A 21,237-nucleotide genomic window follows, 5' to 3' on the forward strand; every position below is an offset into this window, starting at 1 on the left:
TATATTATATTTTTCATCAAAGATTCGATAATCAGTACCCAATCCATAACCAATAAAACTTAATATTCATCTTTTTGACTCGCTGGAATAAAATATATATAACAAAACATTTTTAAACCTTTGTTTTGGATAAAAAGATAATTAAACACATAAAGGCTATTAATGTAATATCAAATACCAATGTTTTAAAGCAACTGATTTTTTTTCTATAATCAACAGTTATCTACTGATAGATATAACATAATTCTACAACAAACGAAATTGAATGATTTTCAAACTTCTTCGAAACATTCGAGATCTCTTCCTGTAAACCTTTTGGCCTTAACTCCGTCTAACACTTCGACTCGAGTTTACTTGAAAACGGAACAGCGAAACAAATAATCATTATTAATCAAAATTAATGAGATGTAGGATTTTAGTCCCAGGACTGCAGTTAGCATCTTCCCGTCCCCTTTACACGCCACTATCTCTGATGAAGACCTGAAACTCAGGTCGAAACGTCGGCATAAAATAAATAAATATTGTTTTGTTTATTTATGTTGTTCTTTGCTGACCGCACCCCCCGACAAACTTCTTCAAGCATTAATCAAAATTGTTGATAATTAGCTCTTCCTTAATATTAAAATGGGCATTAGAAGTCATTTGAATCATATAATGTCACCATATATTCAGCGAAAAGGGAAAACAATTTCTTACCTATATATACAAAAGGGAATGGTTCGAATGTTTGTCCACCATAAACTTTTGAATAACTTGACCGATTTATGCTGTTTTTTTTTCAAAATGTACCCTGCCGTCACAACTAAAATCCCCGATTTCTACGGTAAAATAAATTATTGTTATGAATAAAATTAAAGATTTTTGTTTGCCTAGCTTAGAAAATATACGTTGTTTAAAGTTTATTATTTACCAATCCGGTTGTATTTTTCTGAAGAATAAGAAAAAAAAATTACTGATTCCATTCAGTCATAGTCAAAAAATTATAAAAATCTAATGAGGCTTAAAGTTAAGTAGGTCAACAAATTTTATTTTAGGAAAAAGTAAATCATATTCGCATTTAGCGTCGTCTAAAACCCTTAAATAGCATTTTTCTAAAAAAATTATTATATAATGTCATCATATATTCAGCAAAAAGGGAAAACAATTTCTTTACTTTGAGTTGAATAGTTATAGTTTATAAAATAAATCTGTACCGCTACAACGTATGACGGGTCAGGAGTGTGGTACTTTGTAAGGAAGTACTGTTACTAGACCAACGGTTGTGCAAGGGGGTGAATTGATCAAAATCACGCCCGACCGTTGGATTTTTACCACACATCTCGGTCTATGGCAAGAATCTTCATCTGCGTTTTTCCTCTTTCTAGACCTAGTCGTTGTAGCTCATTAATGGAAGATTTTTATTCTGTGTAGGAATTGAACCTTCTGTTATATTATATTGAACCCTATATTAATTTTCTGAACCTTTCGCTGGGTTCCGTTTCTGTTCAGCATTTGACTGGACTCCGTAGGACACTATAGGAAACTTTAATCCGAAGGAAAAACGATATAGAGAACTATATTAGGTTGGGATGTACTCTTGTTTAATTTAGAATATGTTTGTTATTTTTTAAAAATCCATGGTTTCTATGTTTTGGGCGAAACATTTTTTAAGCATGGTTCCATTTTTTTTATTTTTTTTGAAAGCGCAATCTCCTTAACCATTATATTCATGGGCCCTCAACAAAACAGAGGACACATACACTACTTGGAGATGCTTTGTTTCTCCAAACTATTCGTATCATTAAATATCTATAGGATTAATATGTTTCTTCATTTTAACTTTAAAAAATCACACCTTTTTGTTACTTATTAGTTTTTCATCCTTCAAAGGTAGATATTTTAACAATTTATAGTTTTATTCGAACATTTGGATTATTATTAGGTGTTGGAAGACACTTTTCATAATTAAAAGTCACATTAAAATGTTAAAACGAATTATTAACTCTAATCAGGTATCACATACACTCACATTGTTCAGAGCTGTATTGAAAATATATTCTTATATCAGTCATTAATCAATACCTTCACTCAATCATAACGATCAATATGATTTTAGACTATAACGAAAGGCACAAATTAATAATCATTAGAAATAATATACGTCAAAAAAAAAAAATAATAATAGAATAAAATAAAAACATGATTCTGAGGGTATTGAAAATTATTATTGGACAATTCACGAAAATTTTCATTCTCTTATTCTTCACTAACACATCCCAAGACGCTAAACTGTTATGCTCGGCAAACTCTTAGTAGTCTGCGTGCTCTGAATTTGGAACTCATCCAACCAAACATTATTTAAAACCCGTCTCTTTTCTTGTCTTCGGTATGTTAGATAAACCGACTCTCCTTTGTAAATATATATATAAAAAAAAAAGAATTTTGTAAGTATACAATTATTTTCTAATCGAAGATAGCAAATATAAATCAACATTGATAAAATATGACGTATAAAGTATTTGGAAGGTTTTCATTACTCAACTAATCTTGAAATCTTTCCTTGTAAAATTGATCTAATTCTTTCTTCGACTCTTACTAAAATAATATAATGACTCATTTAAAAATATCGTATAAATATGTAATTAATTTCTAATCGGAGATAAAAAAAATTTTAAATAATCTTTCACAAAACTATAAATATGTTAAATATTAGGATCAATTAACTAGGCCATAAATTATTGCGTAGAATATTAAAAGTAATTTTTTATTAAAGTTTATATAGCTCCATTCCTTGAATAGTGACATATCTGACAAAAAAAATGTTTCTTTTGTATCAATATTTTCTACACATCAAACGTAATATTTTTTGCCATCAATAATTATTGCGTTCTACATATAAAGCAATTCATAGTAATATACTTAAATTTTTTTTTTAACTAACATATATCACACGATACATTTTTCAATGTTTACTAGAACATTAAATTATAATGACTTTTATCGAAGATAATTTTAAATATACAATTCAATTTTAATCGAAGATAGAATATTGTAATCGAAATTAATAAAAATCAGTTGATAATTAGTTTAACTATGTTCATACCTTAGTTTATATCGATTATTTTTACGAATGAACATAAACTTGTTAAATCAGTCGTCAGTCGAACTTATATATTTTTATTTTCTCTTACCTACATAAGAAATATATTCTAGGTCCCACTTCGGAGTTCTAACCCAAATGCTCAAATCCTCAGCCTAAACTTAATCATAAGGATGAAATTTGGTTTTCCCTTTCAAAGTTACTTAAAAATAACACTTCGCAATATCGATATAAACATGAGTTTCTTGGACTGCAAGACAGATTTGGGGACTCTCATTTTATTTTTTATCTATACCGACAGCTCCAAGAACATCAAAGGTATGAGCCTCGATTGTTTTCAATGATCGATAGTAACTATTTTCTCTGTCACCGATATGTAATAGCTGCTGAGATAGTTACTATTTACGACAGTTTAAGAAATATTTTCTCTACGAACCTGCTAAATCAAAACATTCTATATTGTCCTCAAATTAATATGGTATTTAGATATGTTTCTTCTGGATCTCTGGGCACTGCAGATCCAGTGCGCAGAGAGGTGATTTTGACGCGCCTTCGAATAGGTCATACGCGCCAGGGTTATATTACGGGCCGGGTTTCTTCACCTGTATGCCAGATTTGTGGAACATTAAAGGCATGGAAAATTAATGGAAGTGGTTGATGCAGTAAATAATTATAAAAAAAAAAAAAAAAAAAAATCAAGTCTCTCAAAATAGTCTAGCTCAAAAACGAGAAGTTGTACCAAACTGAAATTACGCACTTGGGGTAGATTAGAAAGTCAACAATACTTTCAAAAGATAAAATATATGCCAAAAAATTGTTGAAGTTGGGGGAGGAGAACCTGTATACCCTGTATAAGATGTAATCCTCAATTATTTTCCAGCAAACCTAAAATAAATGTATAATCCCATAAAAGTAAACAATTCCAATTTAATTAACTTCATCACATTCTGTGAATTCAATTCTATAAATTTCTATAAGGATGAGCCATTAAAATGTGATTTCTGAGTCTTATATTGTTTTTGTCGAAAGAAACAATTTCAACAGACGTTCTTTAATTACAATATAAAAAAAAAAAAATTAAGAACACAGAAATAAGCCAAAAAGTGTGATCGCCAATGTAATTTTAAAATAGAAAACCTTGTTTTTACGGATTAAAAAGTTATATACTTTTTTTTAATTAATTTTATCAGAAGGAATAACTATCTTTTTTTTATATAACTTATTTTCTTTAATCCATCATTTGAACAACGTTTCGGACAGTATACTCAATATTAAGTTCATTGTTATATTAAAAATATTGCATCATATTATAACTAATCCTGAGTATTTTTTTCCCTCTATGCTTTATTTCACTTTTAGAAACGTTCTAATGACGAAGTAGAGAAAATAAGTTATATAAAAAAGGGTTATTTCTTCCGATAAAAAGTAATGCACATAACTAAAATAACGTTTTGAAGTTTTGTACATATCGTTTATTTAAAAAAATTTTTTTTTAGTTGAATTTTCCAATTTTTAAATTAAATATTTCTGTTTTTCATTACATATTTATGCACAGATAAAAACTTATTTTTATTTTTTATAACGCGAAAATTTCATTCCTAGTTATAGCCTCCAGCAATAGAACATCGTCTATTGGTGTATGAGAACACGTACACCCAACATGTTAGACTAGAGTTTAAGAACTGCTACCTTTCTTTAAAACAAAATATATTTGGCATGTAACCACCTAATTTTTATTTTTGCAGATCCTAAGATAATGCCGTCGATAAGACCGAACGCTGAAGGAGGCGGAGAGAAGAGAACCACTTTCAGACCGCCCTGGGTAAAAGATGGACCCTGCCCGCTCCCGATGCCGCCCAACAACCCCTGGCTACAGCAAGCCAAGCAGGTTAGTCTCTGTCATCTCATATCTTAAGCGTGGTTTTCACGGTGACGGTGATAGTGACAGTAATAGTGATAGTGAAATTTATTGCAACCACTATGCGTTATCTGCGTTACCTTTTGCTGTCTTTCTATCAGGTTTTGCTCGATAGTTGGTAGTATATTATTTGCGCATGCAGGACGAGCTTACTATTACAATCACTGTCACCATGAAATTTCGGATTTATAGTCAACCTTAGAAATGAGTGCCTAAGATATTACATATTCAAGGTGATTTTTGCAAAACCTTCTTCATCTTTAATGTTCCTGCAAATAATTTCAAAATGGGACAATATGATAAAATAGTTTATTTTCTTAAAATGAATCCTTTTTTTTTTTAATATCTTTATTGAAATTTACAACTGTATATTACATAATACATTAAGTAAATTTGATCTTAGTTAAAATGGAGTGTTACAGGCGTGTAGAGCAACTACCCACTGGTAGCACTCTAATGACATTTTACATTAGCAGGTCTCGTGGCCATCTTCTTTTCAGCCGCCTCGGAGGATTGTCAGGAATGGAAGAGGATACAAGGTTAGAAACTTAGGGCTTTCAGTGGTTAGGGAGTTTATAATGGAAGGAGTGATATCTGGTTCGGGCTAAATCGGTTACATAGGGAACATTAAGGTCTTTATGTATGATTTTATTTGTGACAAAGTAAGGAGCAAAATGAATCGTGAATAACATTTTTTAATAATAAGGTAAGGAAAAATATGAACAATAACAAGGAAATTTGGTTTAATCTCAAAAACATGTTAGTATTAAATGGTTATATATTCGTTAAGTGAATGGATATATAGTTAAATATTAAATTATTTGTATGTAAATGAGTTAAATCTTTTTATTAAAATGCGATGTAAACTTTGTTGATCGTTCGTATATTAATTATAAAACTATTGATAGTAAATATTTTTATTTTAAGAACTTGATAAGAGCCCGAAATGTCTTAAACATATAGAAATACTTTCCATAAAAAAAGTACACAAGTAACAAATAAACATGACAACTGGAAATTAATATTTTTCTTTGTAATGGTTGTTTTTCTATTGTTATCTTGTTAATTGTTTAACTATCTATTTTTGAAGCGTAGACCGTTTGGAACAACTGTAAACAAGTGCAAACAGCCTTAAAGCATTTCTTCAATCAAAGATTAACAGTTTATTCTGGACCAAACAGTTGAAAGTATTGGAACAGTGTGTTTTTGTTTGGTTAAACTTATTCAAAAACAAAGAGGTTTAATTAACTATTAAATAATAATTTCAGAATGATCCCTGAAGAATCAATGATCTTAGCTCAGGGATTAATATAATTGTAGCAAGTGACAAGAGGTTCAGAATAGCATTATGGACAGAAAACTGATTAAATTTGTAGTTAAAAATACCGAAATATGCAAGTTACATACAGTACAATACGTTAAAATATGAAAAGATATGTTATAATATATTATAACATAAATCATTTTTACGTAAAAATTCTTTATTTTAAGTAGTAATAGAAAAATAATAAAATAAAGAAGTAACACATGCACACATGGTTCGAAATTTATATGAATTTTTATTGCACAAAATTTTCATTACATTTTTTCCATCGAAGGTAATTTTAATAGATCAAAAAAACCTTTCAGCTCGAAGAAATAATAGATACAAATTAGATAAAATAAAAATAATGGGTGTACTTTATACATCAGATATGATTGAGTGTTAAATTTGGTATTACTAAAGAAATAATTAAAAAAGGATATAAAGAATAAATAAAAGTCTACAGTACCTAATTGCCATTAAAGATCACAACAAAATATTATCTGTATTATTTTTCATAAACTCGTGTCTGTGGTTTCAAGCTAGAAAGCGTTCTTAGATCTTAACTCCACATTTCATATTTTTCAATTAAAATACCTTAAACAGATTTTTAAAAAATGTTTTAACTCAAAGAAATATAGGGACATAAATAAAATTTACATAATTAAAATACTAATGTTTCACAATCATGAGATGTTTTCGATATTATTTTGGTGTTTATTATTATTTGATATTACTTTGATGTTTATTATTGTTTTAGATATTACATTGATGTTTTCGATATTATTTTCCGTAAAATTGGGTCAATGGTCAAAAGTGATTTATTTGATGAAAATTAGCGTTCTTTTTAGATGCATACGTCATTATTTTTTCAATGAAGGTACATTTAACAGATTAAAATAAAAAATATACACAAATAAATAAAATAATAATGTTTCTTAAATAATTGGTGTATTTTTTATACATCAGATACGATTGGTTTTATCATTCAAAATTAAAAATCTTTCACTAATTTACCTACGAATGATGAACTAATAAAGAAATAATTGACAAACGATATAAAAAATAAATAAAATTCTACATTATCTAATTGTGATTAAATATGGCTAAAAAATGGTTAAAAGTGATTTATCAATGAAAAGGAGCCGTTTTTTTAGAGCACACTTCATTTTTTTTCAATGAAGATACCTTTAATAAATTAAAAATAGCCTTCGATTCAAATAAATAATATACACAAATAAACATAATTAATATAATAAGGTTTTATGAATAATTTATGTGAAACGAATGTAAGTTGATCCTTTAAAATTAAGAATATAATACTAATTTACCTACAAATAATAAACTAATAAATAAATAATTGACAAAGGATATAAAATATAAATGAAATTTTGTAGTAATTGTGAACAAAATGCATAAACAATTATTTTTCTCAATTATCTTCCCTAAATTTTTCTCCATGGTCACAAGTAAATTTATACGATGAAAAATCAATCCTAGATCCACACTTCATTTTTTCAATGAAGGTACTTTTAGATGGATTAAAAAAGCTGTCAGCTCAAAGAAATTATCTATACGCACAAATAAAAGTGACACAATAAAAATATTTTTAATACAATAGGTCATTTTTATATGTTGCCAATACGATTTTGTTGCTTATATCACTTAAAATTAAGGATATTTTACTAATTTATCTACAAATAATAAACCAATAAAGAAATAATAAACAATTTTATAAGTAGATAATTGTGATTACAGTTCAGCAAATAAGTAGTTTTCTACATTATCTTCCATAGAATTGTGACCATAGCCAAAATTGATTTGTACGATGAAAAATAGCTCTCAAGATCCACAGAAGTGATTGGGGTGAATTTAGAAATAATGAAAGAATTTACAAGTTTAGGGTTGTAGACGTCAATATCTTTTATTTCAATTTCTTCTGGTTCAAAAGTTGGTTAATCAAACCTTTTTTTACGAGTTACGTCCCTGAAAAATAATACATTTAATAAATTATAATAGGGCTAAGATGAATATTTTTTTCTTTCGTACAGAGATCGACTGTCGAAACTGTGATTGTATTTGTGAAGAAAAAAACATATAAATATTTGACAGCGGAGAAGAACCATCTAGATAACTTAGTGATTACTAAGTTAGGAATGTACCGATGGAGTTGGATAAAAGTGTTTATTTCTGAACTGGGAGTGTGAAAGGAAAGTTATATCGGGGCATATTAGTCACAGTTTGTTGCTTCAGTCAGTGAACTACTGCCAACTGAGGCTGTCCCATCAGATCTGTTCAAGCCTTATCTTATAATAAGTCATTTGAGGACAAGACATAGAAGATCAAACCTAAAGGAGTTTTGAACAAGTTGTACAACAGTAATGAGTAGATAAGTACTGGGTAACTTGTACTCAAAATGTATAGTTTTGATACTCGAAACATTTCAAACTGAGTTAAAGAACTCAAGAAAAACTTATAGTAAGAGTAAAGGGGATTCTCGCTCAAAACATATGGCACGAGTACTTGTTTAGTAAAAATGTACAATGAAAGTAAATTAATCGTACTCATCATTTACCACTTCATAAAATCGAAAAAAATGTGAAAAATCGATTCTATAAAGTGGTACTTCCAGTAAGTCGATTTTATCGTTATACCCGTCTTAAATATGTAATTTCAGTTTCGTAAAACGTTTCGTTTTTGAGCTAGGCTTTTCGGACACACAAAAACACAGACCGTATTGCGAGACTTGGCTGAACTCTGGGAACCTCAAAACGTGCATATTCGTCGAAAACTCGAATTCGAAATTTTAGAAGTAAACTAAAATAAAAATCAACAGAATTAAACCGCTTACTCTTTTTCTCTCTCCGAGATTTTGACTCGTCTTAGGGTGTCATGTAGCTTCTACTAAATTTTTAATTTATATTATAGAATCAATCAGAATTTAAGAAATTTTAAATTTGATAATTATTTATAAACTGGAACAAGAACAGTAAAAAATAAATGAAAGTTTAAACTCAAAATAAACTTCAAAGGAGAACATGTGAAGATAAAACAACAGAAAATATTACAATATCTAATAAAACTAGTTTGGTAAAGAAAATAAGTTCCTAAGTACTGAACAATTTCACTTATAACTCCAATATACTAGAATGGAGACTACAGGGGACTATCGAAACCACTGAGGTATCTCGTTACTTAAATGTGTACTCCGAAATCCTAGGAAAGCGACTAAGGGGAGTCATCAAGAAGGCTCTAGAAGAGCAATAATATGAATTCAGCCAAAGAAGGAGAAACAAGACCTAATATTTGTAATGAGAGAGATCTCCTGGGGAAAAAAGGCCGTTCGTGGCCAAGGGAGTTGCAGCTCCAATCTATTCCAGTCAACTGGCTCGTGACAGCGGTGGCGCCGGTTCGAATCCGGCCTGAAGGGAAGGGAGCTTAGTAGTTGACTTTTATTTCTGTGTCAGTCCCAAAAATGAAAAAATTTTTAAAATAATCTCATAACCTTTAGACAACCCTCCCACACCCCGGGGACGTGTGTACCTGAGGCAGTAACGACTATCTCATGACTGCAGCGGTACCGCTTCTAATCCGGGCTGGGAGGTTGAAAATGATAAGGAAGTGGGTCATAATTAGAGAGAGAGAGAGAAATACTTTATTTATTTATCTATACTGCCTAAATACGTTAGGTCGCTATCTCACACAGCATACTTATCAATCCGTAATCGGACATATATACATTACACATACATGGTATAATCATAAAAAAAAAAGAGATACAATAATAGGATATAATAAACAATTTTTTTCCACCTCTACTGTTTTCTTTTACAATCCATTTCGGTCTGTACAACAAATACAAATGTTTCATTCATTCCTATTTTTTTTTTCTCATTTCTGCTCCTCCAATTTCACCCTTTCACAATTATTCAATTCACCCGATCAACAAATTCGCTCTTCGGAATTCACCCTCCTAGATCCTCTTCAGTGACCCGCTAAACAAATTCAATATTAGACGGTAATGTGAGATCAGACCATCATTCATAGTCACAGCAGTAGATCAGTCTACCAAGAACAAACAAATAGATACATTTTACGAGAATGAGACTAACACATAGATTAAAAGGAAAATATAATAAAAAAAGCCGGTTACAGGAAACACTTGAATGGATAAATAAGTTTTAAAGAATAGTATTAATAAAATAAAATAATTTAATGAATAAAGACGTTAAAACACACAAATAGAGAGGTCAACATATTAAAATGAATAAATAAAACAAAGAATAATCTCCGAGCTAATTCCCATGCAGGTGATGGTGTGTGATCCCCAGGGAGTCCAAAATAATATTTTCCCCCAAGATCGCAATATCCCCAATGCTAACACCTAGGCCTTCTAAGAAGCTCCTTGTTCTATCTGGTATTGTTAAAATCTGATCGTTGTTAAAAAAAAAGATCTGAAAACGAGCAAAGATGTTTATTCGACATGTTCCAGGAGATGGGTATCGCCAAAGCACTAAGTACGATGCACGAACAAAAAAACAAAGACACAAACTAATAACCTCTTAGCTTAAATTACCTCGAGTTTCTGGAACTGTTACTGCTGATGTGGTAGGTGCTAATACTTGCTTATCGATGACAGAAATATTTTACTGTCATCATTGTAATGTTAAACACCGGTTTGTAATACACCAAATGGTCATTTCACTTCTTTATCAGTTTTTTTTCCTGACAGCTTTTATTACTGTGTGCATTAGTAATCCGTCTTCTTTGTGTTTCAGTCTCTTTTTCTCTACCTCCAGTTCTAAACGAAGTTTTCTAGAATTACGATCCGTACATGGTGCCTAATCTTTTTTCAGCAATACTGAGCACTCTTTGCAATTCTTGTAGCCGCAATATTCAATCTATACAATTATTTTCTGTAGTTTATTCATTATAATCTATTATTCCTATTAATATAAATTCATTACACATACTATTATATTATCGGTCCTTATATCATCAGTTAAATTTTCTCCTATTTCTAAATCAATTTAAAATGTTCCAGAAATCTTTTATATCAGTCACAATTTTATGATTTTATATTATATTTTAAAATTATTTTTGTTCTCATGGCATTTTTGTTAAGCTACTTATCATGTCTTCCATAACTCTCTTGACAGCGTCCCTTTCTTTAGTCTGGTTAAGAAAATTCTGCTCCTCTTCACTCATCTGCCGATTGGTCAATTGGCGGCTTGCCAGCTATCAAACATACTGCGTCGAGTGACGCAGTTGAGCAATGTGTGGGTAGATATCTTATTTTCAACCCGATAATTTTCTTGTAATCCTTTGTGCATAGATTTTCTCAGTATTTGGAGAAAGATATTTTATTGCCTATTAATTAATTTTTTAAAAAAAATGTACTGCTACAACTCTTCTCAATCAAATGGCTCTCTCATTCCAATAATAGGTCAGAAACCCACGGCATACCCTAGAAGCCTGTTGACAGCTTGCTGTAGCACTGTACTGAAGTACCCACACTTTCCACTTCATATTATTTATAATAATAATTCTTATGATTCTTCTCACTTCCATTCCTGCTTTATACATGTAATATATACAATTCTTTTAGCTTTTGGCTTTTAGTCATCTCCTGCTTTATAAAAAAGATAAAAAAATCATTTATGTATGGTTTTATTTATTCTTTATTATTTTTATTTTTCAGAAAAAAACACAAAGAAAAAATAAATAACGTTTCGGGCTTATTTTTCCATTACCCGGTTCATAAAAGTTATTTTGTGGACGTGTGTCAACTTATTAAAACATTTTTATAATCAAATTTGAATACAAGTCCATTTTTTTTCTTTGACTCGTCTTGGAGTGCCGTGAAGGCTCTAATTAATTTTTGATTTACATTATAGAAGAAATTAGAACTAACAAATTTTTTAAAATTAGGTAATTATTTTTCAACTTGAACAAGAACAGTAAAAAAATAAATTGAAGTATAAACACGAAATATACTTCTTAGGAGAAGAGGAAATATTAGACGCTATAGATAATCTAAAAATGCGCAAAGCAGTATATATAGACCTTGTCTGAGGTGGTTGTTTACATTTGCTAGTTCTGACTCTACTTAAAAAAAAAATTTTATAATCAAATCTGAATACAACTTCAAATTTTTTCTTCATTGGAAATCGGTTTTCACCATTTCCTGTCTGTTGTAGTTCACCAGTGCCCTTGTATTGCGGGTTTGTGGAAAAAATACTTATTTTTTCTATTCCTCGTGTGTTGTCCTTAAAAAAAAACATATTCTTTTATGTAAATAGATTGTAGATTGATATTATTGCCTTGCTTCCAGTACTCCAACTTTTTAAACAGGTTTTTGTAGCTATAGGTGACTTAAATTCAACAGCTTACGTTTTAAAAGATATCTCTCCAATAAGAGATTGTTTAGCGGCTGATTTTCGAAAATAGCAACCAGGTTAAGGCAAAAACAAGAAATATGTTCGTAGCTTTTATCTTTTTAAATTACAAATTAAAACAAAGGAAATAATTAGATCTTGTGAATGAAAAGGTATTCTTCCTTGTTTTAATTATTTATTTAGAATATGTTTGTTTTTTTAATTATTACAAATTTTATAATAAGTGACAACAATATGTTAATATATATATTTTTTAATATTTATTTATTGCTATTTACAACTGTACATTAATACATTTAGTAAATCTGATCTAAGTTAAATTGGAGTGTTACAGGCGTGTATAGAAACTACCCATTGGTAGCATTCTAATGTTAATATTACAAATAAGACTTATAAGGAGTAAACAAAATTTTAAATAGATGTTTAATCAGGTAATTGTTTTAATTTTTTTTTAAAAAAGAAATTGTGACATAAGTGTTGTATGCTTAGTACGATTTTAAGAATTTGTTGTAGATACCTGATGATGAAGCCTTGTTATTGCTTATTAATGATATAAAATAAATAATTAAAATAATGAAGAGTACTTTTTCATTCCCAAGATCTAATTTTACAAAGAGAATACATTTTTGGAAGATACATTTTAAACGAAACGATCAACCTTGAACTGTAGGAATTTAGTTTATTGAGGAGAAATGTTCGATGTTTTTTCTTTTCGGTGATTATATCAGGTTTCTGAATACATGATCATTTGTTCTTTGCTAGTTTTTTCATAAAACGGCTTTTGATTGTATTAGAGTTATAAAAAATTTGAAAACCGTTTCAAAAGATTGTTCGAGGAATATTTTGGCTTAATATCTTATCAGACTGCCGGAACTAAAATGGTGACTTTGATATGTGGTTTAAGAGCAAACAGCTAATCTTAGACATTTGGCGCCCTCAGGCATTTACGTCGTGTTTTCTCCTTAAAAAATGAAATAATAAATAAGGTATAATAATAATAAAGGCCCAACGAACCCAAAGGTTCCATGCCGATACCACCTACCGTGGTATATACACATACACATACATCCCTCCAGTGACGCTCCTCGAAACCCAATTCTACTAAATTAGTTTTAACATAATCCTCCCATCTACGTTTCGGTCTACCCCTCGGATGTTTACCTGTCGGTTCAGTGTTCATTAACATTTTAGGGACCCGCTCGTTACTATTCCCTACAACCTTGCACGCCCATCTTATACGCTGCACTGCTATAACCTGATATATAATTACCAGGTGCAGTTCCCTTAATTCAGCCTTGTGTAGCCTTCTAAATTCTCCGGATAATTCATCCTTTTTCGGTTCGAATATTTTACGTAATTCTTAATTTTCGGAAACTTTAAGGGGCTGTTGATCCCTTAGTGTAAGATGCTAAGTCTCACACCCATAAAGAACAGTAAGCAGGATAATAGTTTTGTAAATTCTAATTTTTAAGCTTTTGGATAGAAGGCGCGAGTAGAGCAGTTTCGCAGTTGAAAAATAACAAGCATTTCCCGCACATATTGTATCTGTGCCCCTTTTTCCTTTCAGTAGATTCTTATCCAAAACTATTAGCAAAAGAACATAGTAGTTATAATATAAGATTAGTTGTAATATAAAGAAATACCACTCCTTGAGGGTGCATCGGTCTAATACGTCAGATTTTTCAAAATGGCCCCCCAATTTGTTTAGGATTATAGCCAATAACTCCTGATGTATTACAAGTTGCTTGGTGTGTAACTTATTAAAATTTAAAGGATTAAATTGAGCGAGTTTTGGTATACAAGATTTGCATGGTAGTTTATTTCATCTTCAATTTTGAAAGAAAACGTAATGTTACGGGAATACAGTGCCCAGTGCCATATTTTCTTTTTTGCTTTTATTGAGTTTCTTATATCTAGAAATAAAAAGTTGGTCCATTAAAAAATTTTCTTTCTGTATATTGCCGTCTAAATTACATTTTTTTGCGAAGACTGTATTTTTTCAACATTAAAGCGCATTTTCGCTTAAAAAATAATTCAAATTTTTTCCTATACTGTAGAGTATAAGAGCCCAAGGGGAAAAAAAAGGCAGTTATTTCACCCCAATTTTTGATAACTTAATTGAAAACTAGATCTTGTCTATAATTACTAGACAAATTGTTGGCTCTGCCGAGTATGGGGTAGAGGTAGTAAAAAATGGCGGCTGTTTCAAAACGTTAAAAATAATTAATTTTTCATTCGGAGCTCTATATCGTTACAACAACAGAAAATAAAACAGAGCATCATTTAAAGTAGAGTAAATTTGCAAAAATTGTAAGCCCTAATAGAGCTATTTACGTTCAATAGTTCTCGATATATAGCTTTTTAAAAAGCAACATTTCATAAAAATGTATGGAACGTACTGAAAGATCAGGAGTTGAATGAATTTATTTTGAAAAAATCTATATCTCAAAAACCATTTGACATACAGATGTCTATTAGCACTCAAATTAAAGTTAGTTTAATGAGCTATAATAAAGGAGTTTATTACGTTTATTTTCGTAGGAGTAGTAGTTTTCACGAAATTTGCTAAAATAAATTGATTTATAGTTGTTCGGAAAAATTTTCGTTTGCTAAATTTATATTCATATGTGAATATCATAAAAACTACTACCCCTACGAGGATAAGTATCTTAAACTACATAGTAAGTTAAAGTTCCTTTATTTTGAGTGTTGGCAGACGTATGTGTGTCTAATGGGTCCAGAGATATATATTTTCAAAAATCAAACACTCTATACGAACAACTAGAAATTAACATTTTGTGAGTTATTTTGTCAAATATCATGTCAAAACTACTACTCCTACTAATATAAACTTTAAACTATTTTATGGTAAATTTAACTAGCTTTAATTTGAGTGCTGGCAGACATCTGCACGTCCTATGTTTTCTGAAATAAAGATTGTCATAAATCAAGCTTATCGTCCGAACAACTATAAATCAATTTATTTTAGCAAATATCATGAAAACTACTATTCCTACGAGGGAAAAGGAAGTAAACTACTTTATAGTACAATTATTTATTTTTAACAGGGGTTTATTTTATTCTAGAAAACAAATAAAAATTATCACTCATTTTTAACTCAATGCTAAATATCTTGAAGTCTGCCAAGCGCACAATAAAAAGTAAATAATATTTTTAAAAAAAAAAGTAAATTTGTTAATATTTGAGTCCTAATAGAATTCATTACGTACAATATTATTCGAGCTATAATTCAATAAACATTAATATTTTTATATCCAAATAACAAAGAACAAAATTTGTGAATATATTTATGTTAATATTATGAAAATTACCATTCTCAGGAAAATAATCACCATAAACTGCTTTATGGTATATTGACCGAGCTTCAAAGCTAATAATAAATTATGTTCATTATTTTCCCAGGTATAGTTAATCAAACACCTTTCTTTTTTTTTTTAACAATTTCATTATTAATGAATTATCACATTATGAATATAATCAATCTTAATTATTTTAATTCTTACAGCGTATCATAAAAATATTATTATACGACTTTGTCATTTTTCTGCGTAAATTGAAAATGAGAGATGCTTATTATGGCTCAATCTTAAGGTATTTAAATACACCATTAAATTGTTTAATAGTAACGGTTTTCATGATGTTTGCCAAAATAAATTCACATTGTGTAAACTCTCGTTGTTTGGTAAGAATATTGTAGTAAGAAAAACTGTATCTAGGAAAAAATTGAGCGTAAAGAGATCTATTAGGGTTCAATTCGAAGCTTATTAAATACTTCACAAAGTAGTTAATAATTTTTTTCCTAGGAATAGCAGTTTTTATGATATTTGTCGAAATAAAGTACAATTATTTCTTCTCAATTTTTGAAGAAGATATTGAATTTGGAAAAACAGTATCGAACACCAAGAACTCTAATAGAACTTAAATTGAAGCTAGTTAAATGCACCAGTGGATTAGCTTATAATAATGACATTTCAGCTACTTGCAATACTTTAGTAATTATAAGAAAGAAACTAAAAAATATACGGCAGCCATTTCAGAAAATCTGCGATATTAGGGCTACAGATCCTCAGGAAGTGGTAAATTTTTTACCATCGTATTTTCTAAACATTTTTACATATACATGCGTTGAGAGAAATTTACACTTACTTCGAAGTACAGACAAATTTTAAGCTATTTTCACTGGACTATAGCGTTGCGGTTAGTAGAAACCTACAACTACAACGCCACTTCATTTCCGAATAAATGTCTCTAATTGTTAGACGGTCAGTCGATATTCGGCGAAGAAATGAAATTTATAATTACTGTAAGATGGCAACACTGCGTGGACAACACTGACGAGCGAGAGCGGAGAAAAGTTTTTTTTTTTTGGACAAGAGTGATAATAATAGTGTGAGTGCGTATGTTTGTCCTAGTTTGGTGAAAGTTATATTAGTTGTGATTTTGACTTTTGAGTTGTGAGGGACTCTTTCTTTTATTATTGAGATTATTCTCTAACCTATTATGTAAGTGTTTAAGCTAATATAATATTGAGATCTATGGTATTGTTTCTTCTTCATCTCCCTTATTTTCTCCATTAAGAAAAAGATACTATAGCCCCTACAATTACCATGAAATGTTATACTTTTTTTATCATTTTTCCTTCCATTTTACGATGATTAAACTTTATTTTTTTAATACTGGATTTAGTAAAATAAGCTAACTTGTTGTGATTAGAGGAATGGGCGAAGGGCAGAAGGCAGCAGATTGGCCAATGAGATGAGTGAGATCTATTTATCAAAGTCTATTGATAGCCAACTGTGAACAATGAGTAGAGAGCCGCTTGTTCCCATTGTTATATTTGCCATCCCTTGCCAAAGTGTAGTTTCACCTCAATGCTCCCAGATTCTTTTATCATTGTGCGTCTTTGTGGTGAGTGGAACATTTTTACTTTTAGGCACATCCCACATCAATGCAGCCCCCCTCCCCCGTCATTGCAGGATTTTTCTTCAATAGAGTGAAACCTCTGAATGAGGGACAGTCAAGTTGACTAATTTTTTGTCCTTCAATGAGAGGTGTCCTTAATGTAGATGTTTTAAAAAATATACATAAAAATACAATTAAAATTGTAGGAAAATACATTCACATGCAAATACATTTGTTTAAATCGAACTATTTCTTTTGTAAAAGTGTTTATTATATGCATGTATTTACATACAATAGGATTTTAAATTACATATTACACCTAATTGTTATGTTTCTTGTATAACTGGACCATGAATGTGTTTGAAGCTCAAACACGACTAAACCATTTGTGATCTTAATATTCTGCCATAATTTTTGAATTTCCGCAACTTTGCAAGATACTGATGTATTATTTAAATTCAATTTATTTGGCCCTAATTTTTTGGTCAACAATTTTTTAATGAAAGTCTTTTACGCGTTGGAGACATGGATAAAATGTAACCATACTCTGATAAAAAATCAAAATTATCCGGTAGAAATAAATTTATACTATACAAAGCGGTAATAAGACCCATCTTAACTTAGCCATCCCCATATGGAGCTTTACTAGTTCGACAAACAAACAAAAAAATACAACTATTCCAAAACTAATGCATAAGAACATGACATACTGTCATTTCTTCTCCAATCAGACAAACCTGATGAAGCCCTGAAAAATGACCCGAAACGTTTATCTAGAATAAATAATTTTCTTTTACTATTTTGATACCTTTATTGACCGCCACCCGAACTATCTTTCTACAATTATAAATTTATATAATAAAAAAATTTATTAAAAAACCAAAAAGAAAAAAAAAAGAAGAGGTTTCAAAACCATTGTTTTCATACATTCAAGTGCCGGTACATTAAAAACTGTCCTATAAATAAAGGTGCCTATTTAAAATGGAGGTACCTGTCAAGACGTTTCATTTTATACATACTTATCGTTCATCTGATGAATAGAGTGGATATAATTCAAGAATATATTCAGTCTGCGTTTGTTTAGATTTGACTGGATTCTGAATAAAATACAGCTAAAAAACATATGATTTTCAACATTTCAAAGAATGTTAAGAACTCGATTTCAGAGATATTTTCATACCAAGGGCTGTCAAAATGTAATTAAGAAGAATAAATCACTTCAGTCTGGCAATCCTATACTAAATAGAATCCCTCCGAATCGGAGCACTGACCGGTTCCTGTTATGCCCGGTTAGGATTGAAAGGGAAATACAAGAATTTTGTCTTTGTAGGAAACTGCACGTTGACTCAGACTATTACACTTACTTGACAAACAGTCAATACTTCCTATCCATTACAAAAGACTGATCAACATGACTACAATAAGGTCTATCTGGACGTACGGAATTGAGCTTTGGGGCTCCACTAAGCCTTCGAATTCCTCTCTTATCCGATCCTTACAATCCAAAATCCTTTGTGAAATTATCATTGCTCCCTACTTTGTCACAAATAAAATCATCCATAAACACCTTAATATTCCAAATGTAACCGATTTAGCCCGAACCAGATATCTTTCCTTCCATTATTAACTCCCTAACCACCCAACCCCAAAACCCACTAGTTTCTATCCTTGCTTCCTCTTCCATTCCTGACTATCCTCCGAGACGCCTGAAAAGAAGATGGCCACGAGACCTAATGTAGAAAAGTTATTAGAGTGCTACCAATGGGTATTTTCTCTACATTGGGTATCATACCATTACGATCTAATATCAAATTTACTAGAAGTATTTTCACGTAAATACAGTTTTTAATTTCAATAAATAAATTTTTAAAATAGCGTTAGTTATTTTTTTTTTTCCGCAAAAATAATTCCACCTGATTTGTTTTATTTCTTAATTCTACTAAAGTCCATAATCGAATTACATGAATGGCAGAAATTATTCACCAAATTAATCCAAAAAAATTTGTTACAGAGCAAAGAAAACGAAAACAAAAGTGCACCAAACTCACAACCTCCAGTCCTTAAACCTCCCAAAGAAAGAGAGATAAAAATCCAGAGGGAACCGACAGTTGACGCGAGTAGTGACAAAGGACCATCGACAAGAAAAGGACCACACGTGAACAAGGAGCCACCTCCGGGTAGAACACCTCAAACAAATAAAGAACAGCCACCACAGAAAAGTGTACAAATAAAGGCGAGCAATGAGAGATCGATTCCCAATGAGAGAGGAGTGAAAGGAGAAAAAGTCATCAATGTCCTTCATGAAAAAGCGGAACCTTCCAAACCAAAAGATGGCAGAGAGGTCAGAGTGAAGATAGTAGAACCTCCACAGAAATCGGAGGAAAAAAAACCGCAGCCTCCAATGCCACCCCCTATGATGCCGCCACCTCCACCTCCACCTCCTTCCCAAGGTTGGTCACTTCAATTAATCATAATTGCAGTTATTATTATTATACTTATCCAATAATTTTACAGTAATCATCATCCAATGTGTCTCCGCTATGGGACTAATTGAGGGGGCGTACATATATTCTCAAAGCTTGAAGAAAACAACGGATTATAATTAGCCTGGATCCGAGGGGTCCAAACCCCTTTCCCTCCCCCCGAAATTACAAAATACTTTCACTTAAATATAATCATATTTATTTATGATATTTATCAAAATAATTTTATATTATTTCATAAACAATATACGTTGACGTATAATATATGCTATACATTCCTCAATTATAATTTTTCCTTAATGAACGGATCGGTTCAATATAGTCTAGAGAGCCTAAAATTTGGCCGCGGAAGGGTCAGACAACACATATTTTTGTGACGATGTATTGTTAGAACTATTGTATTAATTATCTTTCCGGAAAGGTTTTAACTGGCAAATGCACATTAAAAAATATTCAAAATGCACTTTTAATCAATGTGATTTTTAAATATTTTCGGAGGAGAGCCCCCTTTGCCCTAAGTAGGGTGGGGGGGCCGCGTATGGTTCAATTTCCGGCTTAGTGATCCGCAGACTTCTATGGGTCGAGAACCGCTGGTCTATATTATACTACAAAACTAGTCCAAATTGCTGCATCTTCTGTTACTTTTGTTTTACCCAAAAAGGATTTTTTTCTGCGTTTTATTCCTTATCATCTTAAATAAAAATCGGTCACTATATTTCAAATCTATAGTAAAAATACTAAATTACTGAGTATTGAATATTAAAAAAAAAAGTCTGCAAGAACTTTAGGCAGGCACTATATTCTCAAAAAAAAAATGCCAATTTTGCGAAAATTTCAACATTTATTTTCCAAATTTATTAACATTTTTTGAGAACAGGATTCACCCGACCACTTACCCCTTCTCTCCCCCAATTAATTATCGAATTCATGTATAGTATATATTTTTCCATGTTTTATTACTAATAACAGATTTATATAGTTATGAATTTAAAATTTATTTTAATGACTTTTTTTAATTGTTAATCATTTTGTGATAACATAATTCATTTTTTTACCAATGTGTATTTTTGAATTTATTTAAGGGTTTATATATATATATAAGTTAAGTATCGGCGAAAGTCAAATGTCAAAAA

At 30.5% G+C, this 21,237-nt stretch overlaps 1 protein-coding gene across 4 annotated transcripts in view; it reads left to right on the forward strand.

Moving 5' to 3' along the window:
• The window catches only part of LOC106679448 (sarcomere length short), a 52,498-nt gene that overhangs the window by 19,383 nt on the left and 11,878 nt on the right, over positions 1-21,237 (forward strand). For 3 of the 4 annotated variants that reach the window (XM_014418627.3, XM_014418629.3, XM_014418628.3), the window contains exons 2-3: positions 4,825-4,967; positions 19,633-20,071. In XM_014418627.3, the coding sequence (XP_014274113.1) occupies positions 4,836-4,967; positions 19,633-20,071 (571 nt within the window). In that variant the 5' untranslated portion in view covers positions 4,825-4,835. Of the gene's footprint in view, positions 1-4,824; positions 4,968-17,488; positions 17,628-19,632; positions 20,072-21,237 lie in introns of those variants that run through there. The other variant, XM_014418630.3, reaches the window with a different exon arrangement.

The sequence above is a fragment of the Halyomorpha halys genome, unplaced genomic scaffold (assembly GCF_000696795.3).
Source record: "Halyomorpha halys isolate HHAL.00 unplaced genomic scaffold, Hhal_1.1 Scaffold203.1, whole genome shotgun sequence".
In the NCBI taxonomy this organism is placed as follows: domain Eukaryota; kingdom Metazoa; phylum Arthropoda; class Insecta; order Hemiptera; family Pentatomidae; genus Halyomorpha; species Halyomorpha halys.